This window comes from Polistes fuscatus, unplaced genomic scaffold, assembly GCF_010416935.1.
Source record: "Polistes fuscatus isolate 324 unplaced genomic scaffold, CU_Pfus_HIC Scaffold14, whole genome shotgun sequence".
Lineage (NCBI taxonomy): Eukaryota > Metazoa > Arthropoda > Insecta > Hymenoptera > Vespidae > Polistes > Polistes fuscatus.
This window is the reverse complement of record NW_025113042.1, coordinates 4,553,211-4,574,161: the sequence shown is the minus strand read 5'-3', so window position 1 is coordinate 4,574,161 and position 20,951 is coordinate 4,553,211. Positions and strand designations below refer to the sequence as shown.

Here is a 20,951-nt window from a genome sequence, read left to right as displayed (position 1 = left end):
AATAGAACCCTATATAACACGATACTCTTATAACGTTTATTAAACATTATGGGATTATCTTTGTATAACACAATGAAAAAATTGTTTAAAAATGATCAAATCTAACAGGAAACGTATGAGTGTATTTGTGTGTGCGCGTACATACATACTTCGTATTGTATATCTTGCGATTATTATCAATCGATTACTATTATCGGTATCTAATCAATGGCATGAAAATTCTATGAGGCATCGTGTGTCATAAAAAAAGGGAGTGCATTCCATTAAATGATTGTTCGTGCACAATTAATACTTCCGATGAACGTTCTAAGCTACAATTTACCTATCCACAAACAGAATTATTTGTACATGTGTATATTCGCGATAGTGAAACTATTATAAATGTGTATTTGTGTCGAAAAATCTTTCTAGTAAATGAATGCGTGGGTGACTATTCATTCTCGAGAAGTCAGTGACGCTTTGATCGTCGAACGCGTCATTTCTCAACAAACGTTCAACGAGAAAGATTTCATTTTTTCCTCCTAACAAGTGAATTTTTAAAATTTTAAACAAATATATACATATTTAAGTAAGTATAAAAATAAATAAAAAGTTAAAGTTTTGATTCAAAAGTGGCATTTATATATATATAGTGGCACTTGGTATATATAGATAAAAAAAACACAACAAGAAGTACTGTAAATTTTTAATAATTAATTTCTCACTAATTAAACATTGCATATTAACGTGGATAATCTTATATTATTATTGAAAGTCTATAGAACATTTTAAATATCCAAATAATTATAAATTGTTACTAGAGTTAAAATAAATTATATTTTCTGGAGCAAGTAATTCTTAAATAATTAATTATTAAAAACATTTTCAATGTACTTTTATATTAAAAAATTGATCCAGAGAGTCCCAAAAAATTGTTTATATTTAAAAGTTATAAAGATTTCTTTCAGAAATTTAATTCTTTATTAAAAACATTGATATATAATTCTTGGTTATAAATCTTCTTCTATTGTATCTCGACGAACGACTATTCGTATTATTATCAATCGAATTATGCCATAAAAATATTTAGATATAAATAAGAACAAAAGAAAATATATTTACGTGACATCCTGTTGAGCGGTTGGGATTCCCTTATATACTTTCATACCTTTCCCTTTCCCTTTCTTTTGTTCGACGAGAACGAGAGTCCTTCGTAAAAGATGTGCGCATGCGCTCACGCGGGCGCATGCACGTGACTCCTTTCTTTTTATTTACAAAACACACTTGTGGAGTATGTCACGATAGGAGCATTTTGAAAACGTGTGAGTAAGTGAGTTATGTATGCAAGCATATACAACTTACTACGGTCATTGAGTGGATGGTGCGCGCACGCGCGCACCCACGAGTCGTCATACAACGACCACACCTGTAAGAATCGAGAGAAAATAGACGCTTTTTCGTTTGTGTAGAAACGTGGAGGAGAAAAAGATGGCCGCGTCGTTTAATCAGCACGCGTCAAACAGACACAACGTTCTATTAATCGTTTACATTTGTTTCTACATTGAAACGTGTCATCAAAACGTTCTCAGCGAAGAAAGAATATCCCAAGGTAGTAGATATTATAATCGCGATGGCGTCTATGTGCCACCGAATCCAGCAGGGTACCAGACCTATATCTACAAAGATAGGAGATATGGGTATCAACCCAGCTACCTGGATCCTATTTACAGAGGTCCAACCAGATCTCCTGAGGATCGTTATCTTTATGGGGTGGGTAAATTATTATAATCCTTCGAAAGAGCATTTTTGTGTTTTATTTCTTTTCCTTTTTATATTTTATATTAAATTTATTTGACGTTTTTTTCTTATATTTACAGTATATCAATATGTCAAAATGAATAAGACAGTTTAAAATTGGTACCAGCAGACTGTAACAAAGTCCTATTGCTAAAAGTCACTTTAATGCAAATAGGACAGTGGTATCACTTTAAGTAAAATAGATTTAATGATTTTAGGACATGACACCTAGAACACCATTGCCAGGAATACTCGGTGGATGGCGAAGCGATCTTCAAGGAAAGGAAAGACGAGACTCGAAGAATTTAGAAACTGATATTTTTGTTACTACCAATTATGGACAAGTTCAGGGATTTAAAGTTTATTTGTATGACGATCCAGATGCTCAACACAGGCCTTATAATGTTCAAGTTGAAAGAGTTACGAAAAATGTTAATGTGTTTCTGGGAATACCTTATGCTATGCCACCGATAAAGGAAGGTCGCTTTAAACCACCGAAGCCTCATAAGTTTGTATAGAGATGATATTAATTATTATATTAATAGAGATAGATATTTCAATTTTTATTTTGTTTCAGGGGATGGCAACTTTTACAAGCTGTCGACTGGGGTCCAGCATGTCCTCAACCTAGTACGTATACTGGAGTTACAAAAGGAATACGTGATGTTGACGAAGACTGTTTATACTTAAATATCTTTTCACCATATGTAAGTTTATAATATGATCTTTAAATTGATATATGAAGGAAGTATGAATTAATCGATGAACTTTCCTGGTTACAGATTGGTTCAGGACTTGCGCAGCCCTATTCAGTAATGCTTTATATACATGGAGGTGAATTCACCCATGGTGCAAGTAATTTATTTCCAGCACATATATTGGCAGCTTTTTATGACGTTGTAGTCGTATCAATAAATTACAGGTTGGGAGCACTTGGTAAGTTTATAATAAATACCTCATATTATTCGTCTGCTTATTCATATATTGTTTTTTTTTATTGCTGTAGGATTTTTAAGCACTGGAGATGAAAATAGTCCAGGAAATTATGGTATACTAGATCAAGCAATGGCATTACGATGGGTTTATGATAATATTGGTCATTTTAATGGTAATCCTAATTCTATAACGTTGTTTGGACCTGGCGCTGGTGCAGCTAGTGCAGGTTTATTGATGGTAGCACCAAGGTAATTTTTATAACTATGTACTTTTCTTGTTATATAAAATAGTTTTTCAATATTTGCTTTTATTATAGAACACGACATATGGTTTCAAAAGTTATTGCACAATCGGGCTCAGCGTTAGCCGATTGGGCAGTAATAATGGATAAATATAGAGCACAAAATACATCAAGAGTGTATGCAGAAATGCTTGGTTGTAGTATAGAGAGCAGCTGGAAATTAGTGCAATGCTTAAAGGATGGTCGTAATTTCTTTGAATTAGGAAACTCTGAATTAAAGCCACATGTTGGAATGTTTCCGTGGGCTCCTGTATTAGATATTAATTTTACAGTACCACGTGATAATTTATACATAGATTGGAAAGCTTCCGATTGGCGTTTCTTTGCAGAAACTCCTGAAGAAAGTATCACAGCTGGAAAATATAAAGAAGGTTTTGCATATATGGCAGGTGTTACTACTCAAGAAGCAGCTTATATTTTATGTAATCTACATTTTTATTTTTATTATCAATGATCTGTCTTTTACGTTATTCATAATATTATTATATATATATTAAATTTTAGATAACAATGAAACTTTAGCCAGGAACGATTATATAATAGATAAAGAATTGTTCGATCAAAAAGTTTGGGAATTAGTTCTGCGTTATAACTACACTCTTAATCCACAAGGTGTTTATGAAGCTATAAAATACATGTACACGTATTGGCCAGATCCATTGAATGTCACACACATTCGTGATCAATATGTAAATGTATGTATCTAATAATAATTATTAGATTTAATTTGGTACATGTATGTGTGTCACTAGTAAGTCATTTTAATTTAATTATGTTTCAGCTTTTATCTGATTTTCATTACGTTGCACCTTTTGATAAAATAGCTAAATTATTAGTAGAGAAACACGTGCCTACTTATTTGTACGTTTTAAATACGACTACAGAAGCCTTTAAACTGCCACACTGGAGACGAGTACCTCATGATACGGAATTACTTTGGCTAACTGGTGCACCTTTTATGGATGTTGGTATGTGTATGAATATATATTCTTTAGATTATTTTTATAATAACATACTAATTCTAATTTTTCAAATGTAGAATTTTTCCCTGAGAAGTGGAGACTAAAAAGGGATATGTGGACTGATAGTGATCGTAATATGAGTCGTTTCTTTTTGAGGGCATATTCTAATTTTGCACGATACGGGTACGTATCATTACTTTTCACAAAACAATGTATACGTGCATGTTTTAAAGTTAATTTTCCTATATACTGTTTCAGAAGTCCAACTCCTTCACAGATTTTGGGATTACATTTCGACGTTGCTAAATATGGCCAATTAAAATATCTAAATATTAACACAACATTCAACAGTTCAATTTTGATAAATTATCGTCAAACCGAAAGTGCATTTTGGTCAATGTATTTACCAACGGTTATCGGTAGACTTGTTCCAACGTATCCACCTGTTACTGAGGTATTTATAATTTAATAATATATAAAAATATCTATAAAATTGTATATATATTATATTATGAATTATTCTCTATTTTAGTACTGGTGGGAGCCTAAGCAACCTTTGCAAATTGCATTTTGGTCGATGTCGACTGCCTGTTTATTACTAATAGTAGTCTCAGTAGTTTGCTGTATGCTTTGGCGTAATGCCAAAAGGTAAGAAAAGGTAAACAGAACCTAATCCATGTGACTACATTTAACTGGGTGACGTAAACTCCATAGATTTGTAGTGCATGGGGAAATTGGTTCTGGTATTTATTCATTACATTAACAATATATATCATTAAATATAATAGTATTGTGCACAGTTTTATCAAACTCTTATGTACATATTTGGAATTATATTTCACTATTAATTGTATAATTCACATTATTAACACTATCCTTATTTACGATATGTTAATGCAGCAAAACATTAGCTGCCAGGATGTGTGCAGGTAATTTAAAAAATCTAAAATTGTGCATGACATTGTAAATTTGATTTGCTTATGCATTGGTTTACACAGTATTAGTATTTATATCACTGTTGTAAAATAAATATATGATCTTTTTGGAATTAGTAAAATTAAGTTTTGTAGTATATATTAAAAGTGATATACATAAATTAGATTTTCAACCTTTTCTTACAGACAATCTGATCACTACTATAGCGGAGACGTTTTGATGATACGAGAGGATGAACATTCGTCGGAAGGAATTGAGAATTTAAATCGTGCTTCCAAAGAAAATATTTACGAGTATAGAGATCTACCGCCGAAAACAAGAGTACCACGGCAAAATGAAGCTAGATTGCAAGAACGTTTAGCGCACAATAGAAAATTCAGTTCTACGCCATCGTTAAGAAGTAATTCAAATGTATCTTTAAAAGATATGCGATCGGAAGGATTTGTTACGAGCTCACCAAATGGTAAGCCTAAGCTCAATAAAGCTGCGAGTCAATCTACACTGCCTAAAAGTAAAAGTAAAACGCATTTGGTACAAGGTGTACCACAAACAGCCGTTTAATCAGAATAGTTTCGACAATGCCCCGGTTTTAAACATATTATAATATATATAAAAATAATCTTTGAATTCAAAATTCAGGATATTTAAAAAATTATATAAAGATCTAAAGACTATTTTTTTAAGAGAAAATTAAAGAAATATTATCTGAAAATATGAACAAGCATGATGTGCCATAAGAACCTTCTCAAGATGCAGCTGTTAAGAACTGATGTAATAATAGCTAAAAGTGAATACTTTTTATAAAGGTTCTAACATCAATTTATGGTACTTGATAAGAATGATTAAAAATGTTATCGGATACAAGACATTCCTTAGAGAATCAAAAGATTAATTTTACCATAAACTTTTACCATTATTTAGTAAGATATAGTATTTTATATACACTTTGCAGAAAAATATTATTATCTTGACTGCAATTTATCCGTCCACTATATTCTAGAAATGTGTGTAGAAAAATATATGTATATTCTGGTACAATGTATATATCAAAAGGTACTTCAGCCTAATTATATGGACGTAATAATATATGTCCAATAATAATTATTGAAATATTTCTATCTTGTAAAAAAGATTATTGATTTTATTCAAAAATTTTATCATTTAAATATTTTAAATTTATATATAAAACTCGTAGTTGTGTGGGTGTGGGGAATATACCTCATTAAGAACGCAAGCACAGAAGATTGTACAAACTTTTGATAAAAAAACAATTTCTTCTAGTATATCAATCAAAGTTCATTAGAATTTTATTCGATGCTAATAAGATCCGGTGCCTTACGATATATAAAGATTTTTTTTACTAGAGTTTACTTTTACCACTCAAATGAGATTTTTATTTGTAATATATATATATATATATATAATTATATATATAATAGATTAAGCGTCAGATATATTTATATATACTGCAATATTGCAAACACGATGACTTTTATTCATCTTTTATTACATGTGCTATGTTTAAATTATATATTTTTTCATTTAATAGAAATATAAGAGTATAAAAGAGATACATATGAAAATATATGTACAATGATTTTGTATAGTATTCTTAGAGATATATTTGAAATGATTATACTATTTAAAATAAGTTAATTATATTAATTATTTAAAGAACAAGAGGAGAGAGAGTAGTACATTTACTACGTACACATTTTGACTCAAGGTACCTATCACAAATGCATTATTTATATCATAGTAATATTTTTAAAATATATGCTGCCTTCGATGTAAAAGTGTAATGCATTACACATAAAAAAAAATAGATTCCTAGATGTTAGTCTATTCGAATAATTTTCATAAATATTATTTATATTTTTTAATTCAACAAATAACTTCATGATTAACATAACCATTATTTTACCATTAGCGATCTCATTACTATTGACATTACGCATTGTAATATTGATAAGTATATTTTGCGTTGGAAGATTTTTCTTGTTGCCTATGAACAAAAGTATTAATAAGACATATATATTTATGAACATGTTTTTCATTTTATTTTAATTTTGTATACTAGATTGTTTCGTAATTTATATACAAAGAGATAGAAAATATAAAATAGAATAAAAATGAAAAGTAAAATAAGTAATACAGTAAAAGAATGTTAAACACATTGAATAATAAATTAAATTTATAAAAACTAATAAGTTTTTTACTATACCGAGAGAGAGAGAGAAGAGAGAGAAGAAAGAAGGATATAGAAACCCATTCAAATCTACCGTCACTTTTACGATTACTGCACATGCGCCGAATTATAAAAGCCGCCATTATTTCAAATATTTGAATGCATTAAATTTATCTCAATCAATGAATATCTAATGAACTTTCATTTTTTTTAGAACATATGACGATTAGAAAACTTTCTATTTTCTTTTTAATGCTTACATTAACTTTCTAACATAATGAATATGAAAATTAAAATTTGAATTTCATTTTATATGCATAAAATTTGATTTGATTTGTTAAAATGGATTCTACAGATACAGAAGTGAGCTATAACTAAGAGTATACATATGCAATAAAAATATATTAGCATGCATATCATATTTATGTTAATTATTTTAATTTGGTTTCGCTATTTAGGAACCTTTATCTACAGGCCGAAAGAGAGAAGATCGTGGTGAGAAATCGAAACATAGATTTGATCCTATGCATCTCGAAGTGAAATATCCTGGTACAGCCATATTACTTTTGCAATGTCAGGAAAATACGATTCTTTTAAATGCAGCGGCTGCACTTTCCAAATACGCTACAAAATCTCAAGAAAATATACACATACTTTTTGATCTTAATATCGTCAAAAGTGTAATACCTTTGATTAATCATCAAGATTTATTCACACGAAGGTCTATCTCATTTCGTAGACTATATAGAAAAAAAATCAGTATTTCGAAGTATAATAATATTCATATATTTATAATAACAATACACAGATTCGCTGCAAAATTATTAGCTGAAATGACAGCAGTACCATGTGTCAGAAATTTTTTATTGGAATCCGATTATTATATATCTCACTTCGCAAAAGTATTAATCAATGAAAAGGACTTGTTCATGCAAGAATTTTCTTCTCTGATACTCGCTGAATTATCCAAAGACATCTATGGAGTTGCTCGACTGTTAGAACAATGTCCGAATATGAATTTTCTTTACGAAAGAATTCAATCGACAGATCCTGATGTTAAGAAAAATAATATAGAAATAATATACAATCTGATAAAAGATCCAATAGGCGCGCAAGAGATTATAAACGCTCAAGTAATTAAAAAAATATATATTATTGCAATTGAAACATTTTTAAATAATAATATATTATTATAAAATAAATATTCATATTTAGAATTTTAATTTTCCTATGATTTATCGACTTTTGGAAGAACCTTATCCAGAGATTCAACAATTAGCCTTGAACGTAATAGGTGATCTATTGGCAAGGAACAAGGATGAGTATATGCAGAATATTTTCCGAGAAACTAAGGGTTTAGAAGCATTATTAAATTTTTTGGATGTAAGAAATCTCTGTAGGACAATCCTTATAGCTATTAGTAGTAGTGTCACGTAATTCGTCTAGAATGACGATTGGCATGACTTGCACTCCGAAGTATTGAAGCTACTCAGCCTGGCCTCGGATAATCATAAGACGGTCGAATTATTGGATAGTATTGGTGGTACTCAAAGGATTTATAAGTATATGGAAAATACACTAAATTCAAAATTGTTTGCGGATGCTTTTGATGTTATTATTCATCTTGCTGATATTCCTGTTGGCAGAAAGGTTCTTTATTTTCGTAGATTTATTATCTATTAAGGGATATTAATTTAATTTTCTCATTTTATTAAAGTCATTGTATATGTATGGAATTATTGATCATCTGATTAATACGTTACAAGAAACTGTACAACCTGATATGTATTATACCATTTGTTATGGAATTGGTAAAATGGTTTTATACGGTCCCGCTGCTGAAAAGTTATCTACCGAAAATGTTATCGAAGATATTCTAGGTATGCTTTTCGTAATCAATATTTAAGATTTTTATCATGAAATTTATTTACATCTTTGATTAGGTATATTAAAGAACGATAATTTAAAATGGGATGTGAGGAATGCAGCAATGTTTGCACTTAATGAATTATGCAATTACAATGTCGAAAATTGTAAAAATTTCTTAAAACTTCATGGCGAAGTATATAAGAATGATATAAAAAATATAGAAAAATATTTCCTTAAAAATTAATTAAAAGTAAGAATGATAATTTTGTTATTTCTAGCAATATTTAATATGGTTAATCAAACAACCATATGAAAAAATACTATTAGAAACCCAATTGATAGCTGTTCAAGCATTAATTGCTATAGCACGTCATCCAACATTGAGAAATTTAGTAATTAAAGTCGACACCATAGATGCTTTGTGTACACCATTCGAGGTACGTTTATCTTTATCATCCTAAATATTTAAATTATATTATTAATAAATATTAAATTTTAATATATTAAATAAATTATCGTTCTTTTTTAAATTCATTAGATAGATTGTCCAACCATGGACGAATTCAAAGTACTTTGTTGTCAAGCCCTTTCGATGTTTTGTATTGATAAAATTGGAAGGGATGCATTTCTTAAAATTCACGGTCCATCTAGATTACATCATTTACTATCAGATGTGCATTCTATCCCGATAAGAAATGTTGCAGTTCAATTGGTTCAATTGTTATGCGTCGATCCAGTTTTGGCAAATGTTTTCGTACAAACTAAATATTTGTCATAGTAAGTGTTAATCACGTTTGAAATATATTATAAAATTAAATTGTATAGTACAAATAATATAATCATTTAGCATGTTAAATAATCGTGCATCCACAAGAATTATACCTTCATGGGATACCTGCATAGAAACCCTTTTTAATTCTCATTTACCAGCCAAATTTGCATTCACCGGTCGACTTTCGTTACACGATATCACTCAAGATGGTTTTTACGTTTTACGACAAAACATTTGTCCGTATGTTTACGATCGTTACTGCACATTGATTAAAAAAAAAAAAAAAAAAAAAAAAAAAAAATAAATAAAACATATTTATTTTTGATCTTATGTAAATATTTTTCTAGATTTCCCGTACTAAATGATATATTTCGTTTCAAATTTTGTCCCTTGGAACCCGTTTATGTAATAAACACCGCACGATCTATTTCTTCAAATGATGTGATAGACGAAAGAAACATAGATGGTATAATATATTATTTATAAGAAAAATTTCTTAGGCAAACGTGTTATCTCTAATATTGATTTATAGAAGCTAGAAATTCTATTAAAAATGGTAATGCTTCGAAAGGAGTATTTCTTTCGGCCGAAGCTATAAACGGTTGGTTGGAATTAATGTTCGGTCGATTGCAATTAGATCCACATCTTTGTGATTACATCGAACTTTTAAAATGCAAATTGGTGGCAATGGAATCAAAAGATTCGTGAGTATGACTGTAAAATATTACTGTGGTCTCCATCGGTGGCTATAAAAATGCTTATAATTATTTTTTTATTAGGATCCTATTTTTATTTATTTACATGTTATAGATTAATCAATGAGGAACCCAATTTGGTAAACATTTGTGCGATCGCTTCGCGTGCAAAAGTGTTGGCAGAGTTCGTTGCACGTCAAATGTCAGGACCTGACCCTACAAGCACGTGCGTAGATCATCAATTAGAAGTCCACTTGAGAGAGATCAAAGAATTTATAGGAACGAGCGTGATTCCTCTCGGACAGTTGCGTGTCGGTTCTTATCTAGAAAGAGCAATACTTTTTAAAGTATTAGCTGATAGAATATGTCTTCCAACTGCTTTGGTACGAGGGGAATACGGAACTGCTTGGGTTGAGATTGCTATACCACAAGTATATTCATATATTTTTATTGATTTTATTTTATTTTATTATTATTTTTATTTTTATTCATTTTTGTAGATTGAGGTACCCAACGAAGACACTTGTTTTACCGAATATTTAATGAGCGAAGAACCGTGTACCGATTGGATCGTAAGACGTATCTCGTCCGAAGAAACTCGATCGTTCTCGAAACAAATATTTTCAAAGGTTCGTAATGCAAATAATATGGTTGTACCATGGAAATTACGACAACCAATTTTCCCAACGAAGTTAATGAAACCTAATTTTATAGTAGATTTGATAGAAAAACCTGGTAGATTTATACCAATTGATAGTGAATTAGCTAGAGCATATAAAAGTAAAGATATTGTTTGCGATTTGACGTGTACGTCTTGATAATGAGATTCATATTTTAATAGTATTATATTTGTAATTTGTTACTAATTTTAGTTATCCACTAAATGTATTACAATATTTCGTTCTATTTATTTTAATAACAAAATATAAAATATTATTTACATTCCTATGCATCATTGCGTTTGGTTTAATTATCGCATGGCTATTTAATTAAAGCTCTATAATATAATAACACGACGTGGTAATTATTATTTAAAATAACATCAAACGTATTTTATTCAAACACTCTCGAAATATTATAAAATACGTGTATATGTAAAAGTAAAGCGTTAAAAAAGTACGAGAAAATATAATGAAAATCGATGTAGCAACGATCTATTATTTAAAAAAAGGATAGAAAAAAAAACAATAAAATATTATATCTATATGTACATTACCTTTTTTTCTGTTGATTTGTATTCATCTAAATATTATGCTAATATACTATGATAAGACGAACCAATCACTATAATGGTAATTGCGTAGACGAGGGGTGCCTTTGCTGTCTGGATTCTCCTAATTTTACCAAACCGAAGAAACTCTTATCGTATTGGAAAAGTGTATATCTATCGCCAGCAACGTCTTTAAGAACCAACACATCTCCAGCGTGAAGAAAAGTTATTTGAGCGGAAAAACAAGATCGACTTTTGTGGCCACTGGTTGGACTGAAAATCTAAACAAGAATAAAAGAATCTAACAAATTAAAAAATTAGATAATCAATGAATTTGTTCGTTGGTATAATTCTTACCGTGCATTGAAACAATGGTCTACTGTTTACCAGTAATTTGAAACCATTTTCATCGTGCTCATCGAGATAATGAATTTGTGCATAAATCAAATATAATCCAGGCTCGTGAACAGTAAGTTTACCATCATTAGCTAAAGTAAAATATTTACTCATGCCTAAATCCGAAACCCAATCGCTTGGTCTCCAAGCTTTGAAGACACCATTCCCGTGACGACCTCGACCATTGCCAGTATGTTCATCGTCTTGAGAGAAAAGTGTACTATCTGCGCCGTAATGTACTGCAAAAACCTGACGAGGTGTTCTCAAATTACGTCTATTAACTACTCGACGTAATCCTCCGGAAACGTTTGAGCTTTCCTATAAATAATAAAACAAATGTCATTGTATAATTAACAATTGAATATTGTCAATGAGAACTGAAAAATATTGTTTGTGTTTTTACCATATTGTCATGAGATGATTTCCATTTGGTTCGGTCTGCGTAATCCTTTCCTCTTTCATCAAGTTGCAGAGTTGATCGAGCAATTTCGTCGCTTAAATTATCGTCATCGTAACGGCTCGAAGGAAATGCCCGAGACGTTTCAGACGGATGCGAGTGGGAGTTAAACTTCTTTGGAGGATGTCTTTCCAAGGAAGTGATCGATCTGAAAATATAAATTGGATAAACGTATATTATTACATATAATAATAAAGAGAATAAAAGAAAAACAACAACGGATATGATTTTCTAACGTTTTTAATTATAAATAAGAAATATAGAAAAACAATATCGATAAAAAATAAAGTCGTGAGATATACCTAATCTGATCACGATCATTGTGCGCAACTCTTCCAGATTCTTCGTTGTTATGAAAACGATGTCTCGGGGAAGCAAATTTTTTCATATGATTTCTTTGTCGAGAAGTCCTATTCAAAACGACATCATCCGAAATATTTTCCTCTGTAATCGATCTTTTTCTTTTAATAGGATCCAAATTAACAACGTCAGAATTATCATTTGTCTCGTCGTTGTCGTCGTCGTCGTCATCGTCGTCATCGTCGTCGTCGTCGTCGTCGTCGTCATCGTCATTGTCGTCGTCGTCTTCGTCATCGTCAGCAAGAACATCGACGTTTTCTAAACGTTCCCGTTCAAGATTTCGATGAATATGTCGAACATTTTTTTCAAATTTTTCACCTTGCTTAGCCTCAGCTTTTTTTAAAGCAGCAAGTAATTCAACCATAGCTTTATCCGAAACAGGATCTGGTGTAGAAGTTGTTTCCACATTATTAGAAGTTGATCTAGATGTTGTTGCTGATTGTATTGGTGTTTTTGTTGTTACTTTTGTTGATGTCGTAATAGTTGTTTTAGGAGAATCAGAGTTCTTTGAAATTACGGATGAGCTATGATAGTCATTGGAATAATCGTGCGAAGACGAGGAAGAGGAGGACGAAGAGGAAGAGGATGAAGATGAAGACGAGGAATCGTCATCGTAATTTGAATCGTATTCGGTGTTATCAATGTCTACTTCTCCGGGATCTTCTTCGTCAGTAGACTCTCCGGCATAAAGCTGTAAAAATGATCAAAATTACTCGTCTTATCGGAGAGTTCACATGAGAAGAATTATCAAATAACAATATTGCTGTTAATGATGATGATATCTACTATTTATTTTGTGATAACAATTAGTATATATAATGGGATATTTAAGTATTTGTATAGTTGGAATAAGGAAATACATTCCTACTGTATAAATATTTAACTTTAGTTAAAAATAAAGAATGAATTCCTTATTTGTGCTAATATTTAAAGAAACAGAATATGTACAAATTGCATACACATGTGCGTGTAGAGAATTTAAGGTTCATATAAGTTGTGTAAACATTTTTCAATATATCCCGAAGTAGTATTTCGATTTTTGATAGATCATTTTTTTTATTAATATCAACAATGTACTCCGTTGATAAATAAATGTTAATTCTATGACAAATCAGAAGCAATTTACAAGTTCTTCATATGAATTATTCAATTGTGATAATAATATCAATCAACTTGTGTTACAGTACTCAGTCGAATATATTTATAGGCATATACCGTGTGTACTTTATAGAAATATCTAATAATTATATTGTTGAATATTATATTAAAAACCTTTGATCATCAAGTTTCTTATTCCGAACAAATCTAATATCTTAACTATTATAATCTTTTTTTAAACAATCACACGAATATGTAATCAACCGAGAAGCATCGTGTTAGAATTGAAATTTTCATTTTTCCATGTAATAATAATAAATATACAGGGTCTCCTAAAAATCGCTTTACCAAATCGAAAAATGTAAAATTAATATCTTGAAATAAAATATAAAATATTGTAATTTTGTATATTTTTTCTTAGAAGATAATTTTTGGAACACTCTATAAATAGATAACACTCAAAATATAATAAAAATTAACGTATAAATATGACTCACATAAGAATAAATTCTAAAATTACGTTGATCAATTTCAATTACGCAGAAATCTGAGTTCATTGATCATTGAACTCTACATGCGAATGTATACAAATGCAAACTTATCTGTTTGCGACTTTAGAATTGGACGATATAAACTTGATTTTATTTTATATTTCTTTATTTCAATAAAAAAAGAAGGAGATAAAAATGTATCTAACATCTAACAATAAGTTAAATCGATTCAAAAAATAATATCTTTTTTATTCTTTTTAGACATTAAATAGAATTATATCGTAACTTTCTATTTAACAAAAATGTCTAATCTTTTATCTTTAACTACTTGGTAAATAAAGCAACGCAAAGAATCGTTGATAAGAAAACAGATATTGCTTGAAAGTTTATGGCATCTATAAACCTATCTAACGCACATAATTCGAAACCTCAAATTTCTTTTAGTCATACGTGATTATGTAAGTTATGTTAATTTGTTTTAATCGTCAAAAATTTCTTTGAAATAATAATAGATATAAGTTTCTTACTTGTTCTTCGAACGCCTTAAGCTCGTCCAAAAGATCTTGCTGCAAAAATCTATGTTTTAAACTTTTAACATCTTTCTTCAATTCTTCGATCTCACGAGAATTCACCAAAGAGCAACGCAATTTCCATGTTTCCAGGCCGAAACATAAAAGAGCTATTAATAACGCAGCTGTACTTAAGATTGTGTGTCTTTTAGGTCTGCAACGCCTTTTGGTGAATACTTGTTCCAAATCAACTTGTGATATATTCAAATTTTCTCGAGAAAAATTTAAAAAGGAACGTGTTTCTTCCTTATTATTATTGGAACGATTTAAGAGTTTTTGTTTTAATTTCATTGCGTTCCCATCCTCGTCGGATAAGATGGTAGCCATTTTTGGAATTTTACTAATTATTTACAGATCACTAGGTTGATCTATTTTTTATATTCTATAGCGTATATTCACAAATCACTAGGGATTATAATATCACTAGATTAAATCAAAGAAATCACAAATATTGATTCTCGTCACTGCATTTTGCTGATAGTTGCATTAATCATTAATTTTTGTCTTCGTGTTTTTTATATTTCTGTCTTATTTTCTGCTTTAAAATTCACTGATCATCGGAATCATAATAAAATTAATTTGTTTGATCTCTTTCGTGTTTCGTAGAAATAGAATCTTGTTATCAGATCAGAGTACTTTGATCATCTGAAAAAAGAAATATTGGACGTGTTGGTTGATTGAAATGATTTGAACACAATGCATATGAAGTACGATTCGAAAATAGAAAATTAAATTATTCTTAATGAAATAAATTGATGCATTTCAATTTGATAGAATAAACATTTTGAATTTATTTTATTTTATAATTTCAGAAGAACTTTAACTAGTGATATACAAAAAGGAAGGGTTGAAGTATATTTGAGTATATTTCCTGGTTAATTAATTCAAATAGAAATTATCATAATTTTAAATTGAAAAACGTTTTCAATTATTTCATAATAGGATCAAAAGCTTCTTACGTATGCATGTATTTTTACATTTAAGGTCGACAGATGTATTAACATGATCTACGTGCACTTTTAAGGATGAAACGTTAATCACGCGAGGAAGAAAGAACAATGCTTTTGTTCGACGTTTTCTGCAGATTGTTATTACGATCTGACTCGTTGTAATATAATAATAATTGAAAACATATTTACGTCAATAAAAATACGTATTCAAAGTACGAAGGATTACTTCACTTTTCTTGCGTTTACTTTTCAAGAATTTCATGATAGAAATAATACAATAATTCAGGTAATATCGGCAATCTTATCGGAAGATCTACAATGCACCGAAACGTTAAGTAATTTCAAATAGATAATAAACAAAAATAATAATATTAACAAACATGAATCCTTTTTCTCGAAAAAGAAAAGGAAGTGAAATTGAGGTGACATAGGAAATTCTATCCAAAGATCTACGCGATGCACTGAAACGTTAAATGTCCGATACACCGATCCTGCCCCTCTTTAAAACCTGTTAGGTGGGTTTTTTCCTCCTGTTCTGAAGAAGAGGGGAGACCGATGCCAACGAAGACCAAAGAGACGAACTTTATAATACTTATATACACGTATACACTTGAGGAGAGCTAGAGGAAATCACCATACACAAGTTTTTCTCCCTTCGTTCTCCCCTCTTTTGTTTCTCGACCCTTCGACTTTTTCCTTATCTTTTTTTTTATTTATTGTTTCAACTCACTAACCCAAGTCCGATTTTACATCGACTATGATCGAACCGGTAACGTTTGATATAATGATCATATAATAAAAAGTAAGTAAACAAAAATTATCTATAAAGAAATCATAAAAGAATCAACACCATTAATAAGTGAGTTTAAAAAAGAAAAGGAAATTATTAAATTTAATATCTAAAGATTTATGTTCGATCTATTCGCTTCCTTAATCAAATCTTATATTATATATGTTAACATATAATGCTATGTTAATAAAATAATACTATAAGATAAGTTAAGAAAAAAAAATATTAAAAATATTTAGAAAGTTTGTGCCGATTATTAAATATATATTCGATTTATATTTTTAATATATACACAGACTTTTCTCAAAATTAGCACGAACTTTCCTGGCTAACGAATAAATAATTGTTAACTTAATAATATTTCATTTAAATTAGACGACGTCATTTTTAAACAATAAAATGATGAAATAATAATAAAAATACACGTTATCGCTACCTTTTGTCAAATTCACGTGTCCACCTAATACCACTGCTAATACACATTGCCAAAAATAAACTAAATAAAAAAAAATATATATGTTGAAAGCGAAAAAAATAATTGTTAAAAAAAGGAAGAGAGAGAGAGAGAGAAAAGAAACAGAAAATGAGATAATTAAGCAAGTAAGTAGACACGTTTCTATTTGGATGCTTTGAAATTATTGGAAGAACGGCACGTAACGAAAACGATAAACGATCCGACTACTTCGAACAACTCGAAGCAACTGACTATGATCTCAACGAACGTTCGAACGCATTTATCATCGACGACTTAGAGTCTTCAATTCTTCTTCCACATTATTATGGATGAGTTTCAGAACAGGTTGCGTGTACCTTATTGAAATCCTTTTATCTTTTTTTAACATTTTTTTTTCAAATTATTGAACTATTATAAAACAAAGGGATGTTAGTTTATATTTTAGTACAACTAATAAATTTTATTAATAATTTCAATACAACTTGTATGTGCATTGGTACCTATTTCTTTTCAATTTTACAATAAAATATATTTAAAGTATCATTCTTGTTTATTAACATAAAAAAATATAAAAATTGTCAACGTTATTTAATAAATTACAAATGAAATTTATTTTTAAATACCATTAACCAAGGTGAATTTAGTACAAGATGATTGTTTGTGTATAAATTTTGTAAAAAGTGTATATAAATATGTTGTTTATTTTAATTGGATCTGTAAGAAAGATCATACACAGAAGAATCAAATTTCCATAGCACGATACTTGAACAAAGTTATAGCAATCTATTTCCACACCTGTAATAACCAGAAGTCGATTGTGATGTAATCTTCGTTGTATGTAGATCTCCGGTTACATTTATACCATAAAAGCTCTTCTCGGATTTCGCATAATCGAATAAAGAAAATAATAATAATAATTAACAAAAAATATTGATAAATCCAACTTACATTAACTATGATCGTAATCATGTAAGATCATCGATCATGATCAATAGATCCTGCAATCGGATTAATGATTTTTTAAATATTTTCTCTGTTTACGTTAAGATATTTTTCTAAAGAGCAATAAATGGATCGTATTAATTAAACGTTAGATTTCTATTAATATCCGATGATGGTAATTATATAAAGAGATGAAAAAACGCAACAGTAATAAACTAATAATAAAAGTAATATTTTTCTCCTTGAGGCCAAATAAAAATTGGATCCTCGTCAATGATAATGATAATATACGGTTCGCGATAAAGTTTCATATTGTAGGACCTTTCCTGGAACATCTATAAGCACAGCTGAGTTGCATTAATTATATAATAAATGATAAGAGAGATCACGATCAAAGAGAGTTCAATTATTTTCTTGTGGTGTCACGTATAGTTTAGGTAGAAAATTTGATAAATATTAATATACCTATTATCTACAATATATATAATATATATAATAAAATATATATAGTTATAATATATATTTATAATATATATATTACCATATTATTGCGTTTAACAATATTATATTACCATTTAGTATATTTGTATACAAATTATTTTTTATGTTGACCAATGATAACTTATGTTTAAACAACTGTAAAACATTGATTAATTATCTTCTATACATTATTGCACAATGACAAGTCTCTTACGTACGAATTGTGAACTCAATTAATAAATTCTCTAAATTACTCATTACCTTTCATTAAAGACTTCTTTGTAAATATTAAATTCGACGAAAAAATATTAAGATGTTGGTTATAGTATTCTATAATGACTATATTAATCGAATTAAAATATTAAACATTATGGAAAATTAATAATATCAAATTTTCAAATACCAAATTTTGCGGGTATATTCACTTATACAAAATTTCTTACCAGGAAAGTCATCTTCTTCGAAATAAGAGCACTCCTGTTTGAGAATATTATTTTCATAAAACTTCTTTTTATTTTAAGGGTGAAAGTATTTTATTCCATTGCAACAATTAACAAATATTTATACAAAACAAAATGTGCGAAAAAATAAAACTGAACGAACTTATGTCAGACCGAATTATTATTCGATACTCGCGATACAAGCTCTTGGATGCTTCTGACGAATTTTCCGAAATAAAAGACCGCTTAAAATTCTCCCATAAAAGGTATATCTAGTGCTCCATGGTGGCATGTCGTGAGAGAGAACGTCGCATTAACTTATTGTTTATATAGAATTTTATCTACGTTTACTCTACACTAAAATACTAACACTTTTTTCTAAGAACTTACGAGGGTGGATTCGTCACTGAGTAGACACAATTAACGCATCCTAAAAATCTGAAAATCCACCATTGGAAAAAAGATTTTACAACTCTTAGAAATAAATTTGTTATTATCAAAGGAATGTATATTAAAACCTCGTATCTACATATTCATCGAGGATGCAAAATTGCAATCCTCTGAGCCGAAGTCAGATGCGAAACAATAATACACATGCATATTAATTTTAAGGATATATTTGAAATTAATTCGATCTAAGATAGGAACTGTGAGACTTTTTTATGAGACAAAATGAATGACTCATTATCAACAGAAATGTTTCGTTAATGACGTACTTGATATATCATCATAGGTTTCACGTGTTTAACTACGTAATGAAGTTTCTCACGCGTCAACTTACTGTGTAGGAAGAAATACAGGATAAGAAGATACACTCTTTATCTGGAACAATTTACGTTTGACGAGACGGAACGTTAAGTTTAACACTACTAGTTATTTAATTCAGCCTTTCTCCATGCTTACCGAGCACTTAATAAATTTCACGAATTTTCAACGCGTATCTTATTGTCAAATTTTCATCATTAAATCCATCCTTTGTGAATTCCAAGAATGTTCCTCTTCATTTTTGCTAACAAGTCGAAAGGTGTTAAATAAAAAAAGAATATTTACATATTTTATATTCCCCACTCTATTATTATATGTTATATGTTTTATTGATATTATGTAAAACATATATATTTTTTATTAAACACCTTTCTATAAAATATATAGAAAAAAAATAACTGTGAATTATAATTTTTGTATTATTTTTAAACATAGTCTTAAAAATAAATTATAAAATGAATGACACACCGTTTGTTTCATATAAAAATATAGTTCTTTTTATATTTAACAAAAAAAAAATTAAATATATTATATATATTAATACCTTCCTATAGGAAGAGTCCCTTTTTTTTTTTAAATAAAACTTACCATCTCCAGAGACCTTATGTAGATAAGGTCATTGACGTTGATGCCAGTCATGTGGCAGTTGACACGATTGTTGCACTCAGGTCCACCAATGTACTTAGCATAGCTGCTATCAACCTAAAGAATTAATAATAATGAGATTAGAAAAATAAGAAAATTTATGAAACAATGAAAATTATATTTATATATTCATATATATATATGTATATGTATATGTATATGCATGATCATATAATATATCTAGAAAGAATGAAGAATTTTCTTATCATTTTAACAGACATTATATTGCGCTTTCTTAATCGTTATTTGAAGAAGACGTATCTCATTGTTATTCACTTACAATTAGTTTATTTTTTAAGTGTCTCATATATGTTGTCAATGTTTTAATAAACAATACATTGATCAACTTTTTATCGATATTTCCTTCCCTACGCTCTCGTATTTCTCTCTGAAATCTTAATGATTTATAAGATTCTTCTTCTTCTCTTTTATGCATTATTTTTTTAAGTAATTAATTAATTAATTTTTT

At 29.2% G+C, this 20,951-nt stretch overlaps 3 protein-coding genes across 10 annotated transcripts; 2 read left to right on the top strand and 1 right to left on the bottom strand.

Moving 5' to 3' along the window:
* Positions 1 to 1,276: 1,276 nt before the first annotated feature.
* Positions 1,277 to 6,205, top strand: LOC122514275 (cholinesterase). Of its 3 annotated transcripts, none has more exons than XM_043630997.1 (13): positions 1,277 to 1,749; positions 1,995 to 2,284; positions 2,354 to 2,483; positions 2,559 to 2,712; positions 2,783 to 2,960; positions 3,029 to 3,435; positions 3,518 to 3,708; positions 3,795 to 3,981; positions 4,053 to 4,158; positions 4,234 to 4,429; positions 4,508 to 4,623; positions 4,876 to 4,904; positions 5,097 to 5,308. In XM_043630997.1, the coding sequence occupies exons 1-13, from the start codon at positions 1,468 to 1,470 to the stop codon at positions 5,129 to 5,131; spliced, it is 2,301 nt and encodes a 766-aa protein (XP_043486932.1). In that variant the 5' UTR covers positions 1,277 to 1,467; the 3' UTR covers positions 5,132 to 5,308. The 3 variants fall into 3 exon arrangements, with proteins under 3 accessions (XP_043486932.1, XP_043486933.1, XP_043486931.1); XM_043630998.1 differs by having other exon boundaries at positions 4,508 to 4,633; positions 5,097 to 5,240; XM_043630996.1 differs by lacking the exon at positions 4,876 to 4,904 and having other exon boundaries at positions 5,097 to 6,205.
* A 2,396-nt stretch (positions 6,206 to 8,601) lies between these two features.
* On the top strand, positions 8,602 to 9,786 carry LOC122514280. The gene is made up of 5 exons (XM_043631007.1): positions 8,602 to 8,749; positions 8,817 to 8,979; positions 9,043 to 9,161; positions 9,247 to 9,405; positions 9,507 to 9,786. The coding sequence occupies exons 1-5, from the start codon at positions 8,666 to 8,668 to the stop codon at positions 9,744 to 9,746; spliced, it is 765 nt and encodes a 254-aa protein (XP_043486942.1). The 5' UTR covers positions 8,602 to 8,665; the 3' UTR covers positions 9,747 to 9,786.
* Positions 9,787 to 10,495: 709 nt separating this feature from the next.
* LOC122514276 (protein PFC0760c-like) lies at positions 10,496 to 20,539 on the bottom strand. Of its 6 annotated transcripts, none has more exons than XM_043631003.1 (6): positions 17,193 to 17,999; positions 14,975 to 15,661; positions 12,801 to 13,549; positions 12,445 to 12,646; positions 12,152 to 12,359; positions 10,496 to 10,758 (listed from the first exon to the last, which is right to left on the bottom strand). In XM_043631003.1, the coding sequence occupies exons 2-6, from the start codon at positions 15,341 to 15,343 to the stop codon at positions 10,709 to 10,711; spliced, it is 1,578 nt and encodes a 525-aa protein (XP_043486938.1). In that variant the 5' UTR covers positions 15,344 to 15,661; positions 17,193 to 17,999; the 3' UTR covers positions 10,496 to 10,708. The 6 variants fall into 6 exon arrangements, with proteins under 6 accessions (XP_043486938.1, XP_043486935.1, XP_043486937.1 ...); XM_043631000.1 differs by lacking the exons at positions 10,496 to 10,758; positions 17,193 to 17,999 and adding exons at positions 11,324 to 11,926; positions 20,426 to 20,539 and having other exon boundaries at positions 12,003 to 12,359; XM_043631002.1 differs by lacking the exons at positions 10,496 to 10,758; positions 17,193 to 17,999 and adding exons at positions 11,324 to 11,926; positions 18,006 to 18,628 and having other exon boundaries at positions 12,003 to 12,359.
* Positions 20,540 to 20,951: the final 412 nt, after the last annotated feature.